At 40.4% G+C, this 9835-nt stretch overlaps 1 protein-coding gene across 8 annotated transcripts in view; it reads left to right on the top strand.

Moving 5' to 3' along the window:
* Positions 1 to 9835, top strand: part of esrrga (estrogen-related receptor gamma a) — a 162220-nt gene that overhangs the window by 88039 nt on the left and 64346 nt on the right. The window contains exon 1 of one of the 8 annotated variants that reach the window (XM_005915037.2): positions 2146 to 2551. The exons of 3 other annotated variants lie outside the window; for them this stretch is intronic. In XM_005915037.2, the coding sequence (XP_005915099.1) occupies positions 2496 to 2551 (56 nt within the window). In that variant the 5' untranslated portion in view covers positions 2146 to 2495. Of the gene's footprint in view, positions 1 to 2145; positions 2556 to 9835 lie in introns of those variants that run through there. 4 more of the 8 variants (XM_005915035.2, XM_005915038.2, XM_005915036.2 and 1 more) reach the window with 4 other exon arrangements.

Genomic DNA, 9835 nt, shown 5'->3' with positions numbered 1-9835 from the left:
GTGTGTGTGTGTGTGTGTGTGTGTGTGTGTGTGTGTGTGTGTGTGTGTGTGTGTGTGTGTGTACTTGTGTATTCACAAGTGTGTTAGACACTGAGGTTTTGGTAAAGGATTTGTTTGCACAGTAGTGACGGCAGCATTGATTCACACTCATCTTTGTCGATGCTTATAAGCCTCTGGATACATCATAACTGTGTGTATGTTTGTATGCCTGCATGTGTATGTGTGTACACAAACCTAACAGCTATATATCTGTAAAGACATGTATTTGAATTCCTATCCTTCTATGTAAATGGCAAAGGTACATCTGTGCAAGGAGTCTGTGACTATGAGCGTGTTTGTTTTTGTATGTGGTCTGTGGATCTTTACTTTGTCGGCTTTCGAAACAACTTCTAAATATGTATTTATTCTTGTAAAGACCCTGATTGTGCCCATGTGAAGGCAGTTAAGCTCAGTTTCACAGGGTCTTTCAGCACAATAATGTCAAAAATTCTCCACGTCACACACATGTATTAATCTATAATCATATTACCTTTAAAATGGCATTGAACTGAACAGTTCTATGGCTAACAGGTACTGAGTTCTCCATGCAGCTAGAGACAAATGCTTTATCAGCAAAACCAATACACATATCCTACACTACGAAAAGAAGAATATGAAGAATATTTAGTGCGCTAACTTCAATGTTTTAGTAACAGTTTTTCTGTTAAGCAGTTGAAATGTTAATGATTGGACTCTGTGTTTGTCAAAGAAAAACAGGGAAAGAAAAGGCAGTAGTTACACACATACACACACGTACATCAAAGCTGAGATTGGTTTCAGGAAATATTTTATTATCTGTACTATTCCAAAGCTGCTAATCACAACCACTCTCTTTCATCTTTGCACCCCCCACCCCCTCTACCAACAACATCACCACCCCCTCCACCCCCTCCGATTCCATTCTGTGTGTCTCCCTGTATTCGCTACACTTCTCTCTCCCCCGCCATCCCATGTGCAGGGGTACCCAAAAAATGACATGTAAGGACATGTTGAAAAAGTCTAATCGAAAGGAGGAAGACATTAGTTAAAAAGAAAGGAAAGAAGACAGAAAGAGTGCGTGTATCATTCGGAGTGTCCCTGCGGGGTTCCGATTTTTCCCTTTTCACAAGGCCCTTCCCGCTCTTCTTGCATTCCCTTTTCTCTTTTCCGCTGTCTCCTCCTTGCTCTAAAACTGAGAAGCGGTGAGCTAATTTTTCCTGGAGAATCCCAGTCGCAGTACCTATACTCACATTCCAAGGTGCTCGGAAATACTGGGAATACACAGCCTGCTGGTGTAGAGATGAAAGTGAACTTGACAAAACAGCAAGCAGCAGGGAAAACCTTGTTCCAATCATGCCCAAATCATTCCACAACAAAGGACAAGCGCTCTGGAATTGCTATAATCTCATATTTTACTGCTGGGCTGCGATGGGTTCTGCTGCGCTGTGCCTGTGTGTTTACGGTGTGACACAGTATTCAGGCTTTGGGTTCATGGTCAAGCATACACTATTTGATCTTGCATTTCTCTGGATTTGATTAGGTCAGTTTTGTGTTTTCCGTTTGAGCACAAATCAGTATCTGCGTCCTTAAAACATCCTAATAACATGGTGTAACTTATGTGGTTTAGACCTCAATTGAAAGAGGGTCAGCTTTTTGGTTTGAAACTTTTTTTTCATTGTTAGAAAGAAATATATTGTCAGTTTTTAACATTACAGTTTATGTGAGGATGTAATTTTACCTATGCAGGTGCATGCAGAGAGCAGGAGTGACCGGGGTAGTGAGAGACCATTGAAGAAAGGTCAGAGAGATGGATTGATAAAGAGAGAAAGAAATTAAGTAAAAGGAGAGCAGGTTGTCTTGCTTTAAACCTTTCTCGCACCTGTCTCATTCTCCTCTCTGCTTCCTCCTTTCCTTCCTGATTCCCTCATTCTCCCTTTTCCTCCGTGCTCTTTGTCTGATCCCTCCCTCTCCACCTGCTCTTCTCCCTCTCTCCCTCGCTCTCCCTTCTTTTCTCCACCCCTTTCTCCGCCCCTCCCTGCAGCTATTGGTGAAGCACCCACCAATCACAGCACAACTGGGACCTGAGGGACTACATATGCAAAATGCTGCTTAATATTCATGAGCCGCTATCGGGGCTTTAAGTCGTTGATTAGGACAGCAGCACAGCTTTCTGTCCCAACTGCCTGACTAGCTGGCTGTGTGTGTGCCTATAGCCCCCTCTCTCTCACTCTCACATACACACTGCATACACATGCTCCCTCACTTCTACGCACACACGCAGAGCTGATCAGTGCAGGCAGCGCAGAGCCCGGTAATTGTATTGCTCACTCCAAGTGGAAGGAAGGACCGAAAGAGAGGAAGATCAGAGCAAGAAGAGAGAGGAGAGATATAAAAAAAAAACTTTGATTTTTTTTTTGTTTTTAATTTCTTGCCATTTACCCTGAGGAGGTTGACATGACAATGACCCGGTATCGCCGATGGATTCGGTAGGACACCCGTTATCCGAGTGTTTTTTAATGCACTCTGAACAAGAGTAGGTAAATTTTACCTTTTACTATTATCCTTTTATTGATCATCCAACTTGTCATTGCCATTGTCTTCCACTGTAAGTGACTGTGTGAGTCAGTGAGTGAGTGTATGTGCTGGTATGCAGCGGAGGTGGCCGGCACCGTGTCAAGGTTGTTTCTGTTGTCAGGTAGCACGCGTTCACTCTTGTCTTTGTGTGTGAGTGTGTGTGTGTGTGTGTGTGTGAGTGTGTGGCTGCAGTATCTGGACAGCAGTTCTTACTTAGTGGGCAGAGGAGCAAAATTTCTGTCCCTTCACCTGAAAGTGAGACATACGCACAACACACCTGCCTGCAAACACACATTGTTTGCTCCATTTTCACTTACGCTGTTTTCAAACAAACACTTTACTTGAAGTCAGGCTGTTCTTGGGACAAACTTTCTCAGTACAAGTCTGCATGTGTGTACCTGTGCATGTGTTTATGCTTATGCATGTGTGGTTAAAGTATGTGTTCATCCAAGCAAAGAATCTGCGAGATAACAGGGCATTAAGGTTACAGGAGCAACGTGTAGGAAAGGGCCCATAAGAGAGGAGGGAGAGGGAAAGGGGGAGAGCTGCGCTCTTAAATGCCAGAGGAGGTAGAATTTCAGACGGGCAGCTCAGCGTGTGGCCCCGCTCAGGAATTAGAGACAGTCACACACACACAAACACACGAGTGCTGCTGAGCTGCTCCTTTCGCCAATGCTTTGCTCTTTTAGATGTATGTGCAAAATGTAGATTAAGTGATTGGCAGAGTGGACAGCAGTTTGCTTGATTAGATTATTGTGTGCACAATTATTTAAAAAACAAAATTAGAGCCAACAAACAAATGATTAAAGTATAGCAGTATTTGCTTAACTCTTTTCTTAAACAGGACAAGATAAAACATTCCTCCGACACTGTGCGTGTGTGATTCAGTAGCCGGACAGACCTGTTTTGTCTGTATGTATAAAATTATTGGCATTCACCTTTTCAAATTTGCAAAGCTCATAAATAAAGCAAAGATTTTATGTTCATTTATATATATAAACGTATATGTATAGATTTAAAACACGTGCTTAGATTTAACCAATTTCCACTTAAAACTAAATTTGAATGAGTGACACTAAATCAAAGCCACAGTTTAGGTGGTTTTTTTTACGGTAGAGAGTCGGAAGTGGGAAAACTGAAAGAACAAAGTCAGAGCAGAAGCTCATGCAAAATGTTGTACTGTAATATTTCCCAAAATGGTATCTGTAACATTTTTTAAAGAAAATTGGCAATTTTTCATTTTATTTTCAATCTTTCTCGTCATTTGTTTTAAAACACACACGCCCCACTCACTTGTAAAGCATTTTGAATATAGAGGCATTTTAAAGAGAATACACGGAGATAAGCTGTACCACTACTTTACATTAAAATATTCTTTTGTTATATTTTTAATTTAAAAAAATTGTCTTTTAACTTTCAGTCTGTTTGAACTAAAATGTCATTTAAGCAAATATGAGAAATTGCCCCTTCTGAACAAGTAAATGCTTAAAGAGCACAAATTAAAATGTTCATAATATGTGCAGGATTTTTTTTTTTAAATGATTATTTTATTATCACTGCGGTATGACCAATCAAGCTTTTAGAGAGTCTGAGAATATCAATCATTTCAGTTCCCTTTTTAGAGGGAATAACTGAATTTTCAGTAGAGCAAAATCTGAATTTAGGACACTTTACAAGTATTTAACCCTGTGGATTGCATCTAAACAAGCTTTCTCTATGTTGGTCCTTCAACTGCAAAACAGTGGGGTGGAATTTAAGGACCTGTAACGGCTCAGGTGTAAGAGTCTTGATTTTTTTTTTTTAATCAGATTAAGACAGAGAATTCAAATTTTTCAAAAACTTTTGAACTGGATTTGCTTCTTAATGGACAAGAAGTGTGAAAACTGTGTTTAGACATCAAGCATCAATACACTCACTGAAAAACACACTTTCCTGACAGACATTTGGCAATGAGATGTGTCTGCTTTACCTGCGTGTGATTCAGCAAGTGTACGTAAGCTGTTGCCACTCAAACGTTTTCTAGAGAGCCCTCTGGTCCCGTCATCTGTGCGTCCGCTCCTTCACACATCCATTCATCCATCCATCGATCCATCGATCCATCCATCCACCGTTCTCTGTTCCCGGCTCAGGCGTTCCCTTCTTTGCTCTAAGGCACTGCTTTCCTATACTAATTAAAATATTAGGGATAATGATGATCATACTGATAATAATAACAACAAGTACCACTTAAGCTGTTAACATAATTGCATTCCCCTCATGCCACCATATACATAACATTTGCATATCATTAAAATATATTTCCCACAGTGACTTTAGTGATTTTGGTGTTTTTAACAGTGGGTGTGAAGGAGAACGGACGGGTGGTGAGAACTGCACAGTTGCTGATCAGTCAGGCAAAGGTTTAGTAGTGCAGTAATGAAGAGAAGCACAAGGGAGCACATATGATTTGATTAGGAATTATTCTCCAATCTGATGTGTCTGGATTTAATTCTTTTTAAATACATGGAAATGTAGAGGAAAGAAATTATTTGTGATTGTGAGTAAAAAAAATAAAAATAAAAATCTGTTTCAGGTTAAACATTGTTGAAGTCGTTCATCGGACTAAATTAAGATGTGCCAGAAAAACAAACATTTTTTTTTACTTACAGTAATATATATAATATGATTCAGGCACCAGATTTTCACACGTAATGTTGTGTTGCTTCTTGTTCTGCTACGACAAATGCCACTGTTTTAGTTCACGTTTGGAAAAGTGCATTGGCCATCATACAGTGATTTACTTTTCCTGATTTTCCTGATGAGGCAAACTACTTTATATGAAACCGCGAAAGAAATTCAATTGAGAAAAAAATCTAACTCGAAGGCCAACCGTCTGATGCTTTGACCGATGCTTTGACAGCGAAATATACATATGTTTTGTTATTCAGAATAAAGAGATAATATGTCTTGCTTTTGATTAGACAATGAAAAGCATTTAATGGTTTTTTCCCATCTTTTTCTTTTCCTTAATCTTAGTCGCTGGACCTTATTTGTCAGCTTATGAAGTGGGATATGCAGTAAAGAGAGAGAGAGAGAGAGAGAGAGAGAGGTAAAGCTGACTGCAGGGAGGGACAGGGGGGACCAAAGAGAGATTGCGTAAATTAAAATCCTTTTAATCTCCTTATAAAATCATTTACTTAATTCATCTGTCAAAGCATGTCAATATGTGCCGTGCTGATTTGCTGGCTGCGCGCGCGCGTGTGTGTGTCTGTGAGTGTGTGAGCGTGCAATTTGCATCTGTTTGTTGCCATCCGCGGTTTCGTGCCTGCATGCTCCCATTTTGTATGTGTGACCTATTGATGGCCTATATGAGGAAGTGTTGTTCTTTTTGTCTCTTTGCCTGCCTGTCTGTCCCTATGGAATTTGTTGTCTGTCAGTTTTTTTGCATTTGCCTGCAAACACACGCGCAGAGAAACGCACGCACTCATGCTTACGGCGGCCTCGCTCTCATGTGAAGGGTCCGGGCATTCCAGTGGTAATTTGGTCCCGTAAAGAGAAAGAGAGAGGTAGAGAGTGTGTGTGTGTGAGAGAGAGAGAGAGAGAGAGAGAGGGAGAGAGAGACGCAATGAGAGAGACAGACAGAGCGAAGTGGGAAGGAAGGGAGGGGGTTTGCTTTTGTCTGACACCAGCACTCAGGAGGTCCGCTGGACACACGTGTAAGCATGAATGCCCACAGCAACACACAATCTTAACACTAATGCATAACAATAAACACACAGATCTTACCATTTGTAGGTTAAAGTTATCACAATGTTAAAAATGTAGTGACTTATTCTTACACACACACATGCGTCTACATATGTGGATGTAGATATTAAAAATGCATTGTCTCACACACACTTAGAAAGCCACTGAGAGATGACAGAGCAAAATGGGATGAGCCTTGATGATGTGAATTTGTCTGATTTATGTCCAATCCATCAGTGCTCTGTGTGTGTCTGAGTATGTCACGGGTCAGTGCCGGCCTTTATGTGTTGAAAGAGCAGTAAGGGAGACTGTACCAGATGTGACACAAACACACACACACACGCACACACACTGCAATTAGCCATTTTGCCACACTGGTGGTGAATCTGTGTGTGTGTGTGTGTGTGTGTGTTTGTGTGTGAATGCACGGTTGAATGCCAAAGCAGTGATCAAAAAAGAGAGAGAGAGAGTGATATATAGTGAGAGGCAATGTCGCTCATCTTATCTCCTCTTCTCCTCTCCACAGCGCTCATCCTCTCATTCCCCACGTTCCATCATCCATACATCTCCGTCATCCATACATCAAAATGTGAATTCAATTATTACTATTATCACGTTCTATCAAATCATTTATGCTCCGTCTGAGAATTACTCTCCGTAATGCTGCTGACTTTTCCGTCTTTTCAAATCTGCTATGACCAAGTATATAGCTTCAAGAAATGCAGAATAAAAAGAGGATGTTTTGCACCTGTGCAAATTTGAACTGTGTCAAAAGCACACAGGTCCCTTTGTAGATGCATCTGCTTGATTTTAACAAACGTTGCTTTAAACTAAATTACGTTTTCTTAGAATTGCTATATACATTGTGAGGTTTCTTTGGTGTCTGTGTTATTATTGTTTTCAGAAAAGGAGTCACTAAATTTGAATTTTATCAAGTTCAACCAGATGAGCTATTGAGTTACGCTTTAGATCCGGTGACTGGTGTATGCATGAGTGTGTGCGTACCCATCGTGTTGTGCTTAGGGCTTCTAATGCTGCTCCTCAGTCCTAATAGGAGGAGACAGCGCAGACCGGGCCACAATAGAGCAGATTTAGATGGAGAGGTGAGGTGTGTGTATGTCTCTATGTGTGTGTGTAAAGTGTAAAAGTGTGTCCATGAGTTAAAGAGGATCACGAGAATGGTGAAGGTTCAAACCCCTTGTCTGTCTATGGCACTTTTCTGTTGTGCTGCCCATGGGGAGAGCCCTATGGTTTCGCTGCTTGGGTTGTTCTCTCCCTCTGCACGGCCAAGCTGAAAGTATGATTAAATTGTCATTGTTTCGACAGTGTGTAAGAGGGGTTCAAAAAGACAAAAAAGGGAAGATACAGTAGAACGGAAAGGGATAGCTACTAAGAGAGAGAGAAAGAAATGAATGACCATGCCGCCTTCCAACTGACAGTGAAATATTCCTCCTCTCATCCTCCCATCATGCTTCATGTGTGTGCCTGATGGGGAGAGAATGACAGACCAGCCCACACCCCACCTCATGGTTTAGTTCTCTAGTTTTTGCTGCTTTTTTCATCTGCCTTGCACTTTTTTCTTTCACTCTTTCTATCTCCTGTCTGTGCACTAGGTTTCTCTCTATGCCAACTTGATCAGATGCACCATACAAATAAACTACAATCACATGACGATTTTCAGAAGTATTTGTTCTTCCTAAATGTACTGTATATTCAGATATTAAGCTGCTCAACAAAAGTGTATATTCTTTGAATCAGGGAATTTTGATTTCTAGTTATTAGACAAGATTTTTACAGTTACACACTGAAGACTGAAGACTGAAGAAAGGTTGTTTTTTTTACACTTTCTTGCTTCCTGCCCTGAACTTATTAATTTCATTAATTAAGTTTATTCCACCCGCTTCATTATACACAAAAAATGAAACGTACATAACAACATATATATGTATATTTACCTCATTATTCACAGCTTTTGGTGTTTTTGTGAAAAGGAAATTGTCTCTAACAAATATGTTGATCACACAAAATAACTCATTTATTTTTTTAATTTTATTTAAGAAAAAAAAAAAAAACAAGCCCAACAGCATCAGTCCTTGTTGGTCCCTCCAACTGTACCAACGGTTCAGCTTTGACACACATCCGTGCATGTGTGAGAAGATGTCACGTGTTAATATACAATTCATTATTTTGCACATGTGAAAACAAGAAAACTATGTGTGTTATTAAGGCCTTGTTTCTGTGCATGTGTGTATGTGTGTGTGTGTGTGAGAGAGACAGTGAGTGAGAGTGCATTTGTGTCTATTAACTGCGTTTACGCTTTCACACAATAGTTAAATTGTATTTGACATTTGAAAAACTTTCACTTTTAGTTTGATGTAGCTTAAATAAAATAGTTAATATACGTTTATTGCTTATTCCAAAATATCGCTCTATTTAAAAAAAAAATTTACATAGTTTCATCACTGGTAACTTTAGTAAAGATCAGATGTTAAAGTATTTGTGCATGGAGCATTTATGTGAATTATGTTTACATTAATAAAAAAAATGCTCTAATCCTACATGGTAAAAATGCTTCTTTTCTTTAGGATGCGTGTTCCTCTGCGTAGCTGATCCGCTCTTTTATTCATGGCAGTAGATAATTCATTTTCTCTTTATCCCTATCTTCCTTTACCATTCAGCGCCCTCCACCCACCCACCCACACACACACACACACACACACACACACACACACACGCTCCTCTTCTCCCTCTACACACACCCCCTCCCTTGTGGAACTGTCACCTTTCTGCACCCGCTCAGTCCCTATTAAGGCCGACAGCCCATCTGCCGCCTGCCCCGCTAACAGCTCCCGTCGCTAACGCTAACGTGCACACACATCCACATCCGCTCAGACACACACAGAGGGCTACGTTCAACCCCACCTGCCCTGCTGCACATGCAGTCACACGCAGAGCAACATCGTCAGACGTATATGTATATCAATATATGCATCCGCTCAGTATTTATCGTGATCTAATGATTCTTTTAATTACTTCCAAATATCAAAAAGTCTGTACCACACTTTTTTTTTCTTGATTTAAAACAGCCACTTTTGATCTTGCACATTAAGACTTTCCAGGCAAGTATAAGGCTGAGTGTTATCGGGAGTAAGTATAAATACTATAAGAACCATGTAAACGATCTAGAAAAGTCAGCAATTTGCAACAAGAAGTGCAGAAATGAAAATAGAACCAACAAGTTTATTTGCGAGGAGGAAGCCAATGGGATCATCGGGAATTTTTAATGCAGCAGAGGAGATTGGCTAGTCTTTAGTTCAGTTATTTATTAGTGTTCATATCTGTAGGTTTATCCATATTTATGCATACAAATTGTCTGTGTAACTGCAAGACGTCACACTACCCTGACGAGAGGAGTAATTAGGTAGGGCAGTTGCTTGTGTGTGTGTGTGTGTGTGTGTGTGTGTGTGTGTGTGTGTGTGTGTGTGTGTGTGTGTGTGTGTGTGTGTGTGTGTGTGTG

Source organism: Haplochromis burtoni, unplaced genomic scaffold, assembly GCF_018398535.1.
Source record: "Haplochromis burtoni strain Fernald_Lab_line unplaced genomic scaffold, NCSU_Asbu1 Contig_11, whole genome shotgun sequence".
NCBI classification, from domain to species: Eukaryota; Metazoa; Chordata; class Actinopteri; order Cichliformes; family Cichlidae; genus Haplochromis; species Haplochromis burtoni.
Note: the sequence above shows the minus strand (reverse complement) of the source record. Positions and strands in the feature narration are given on the sequence as shown.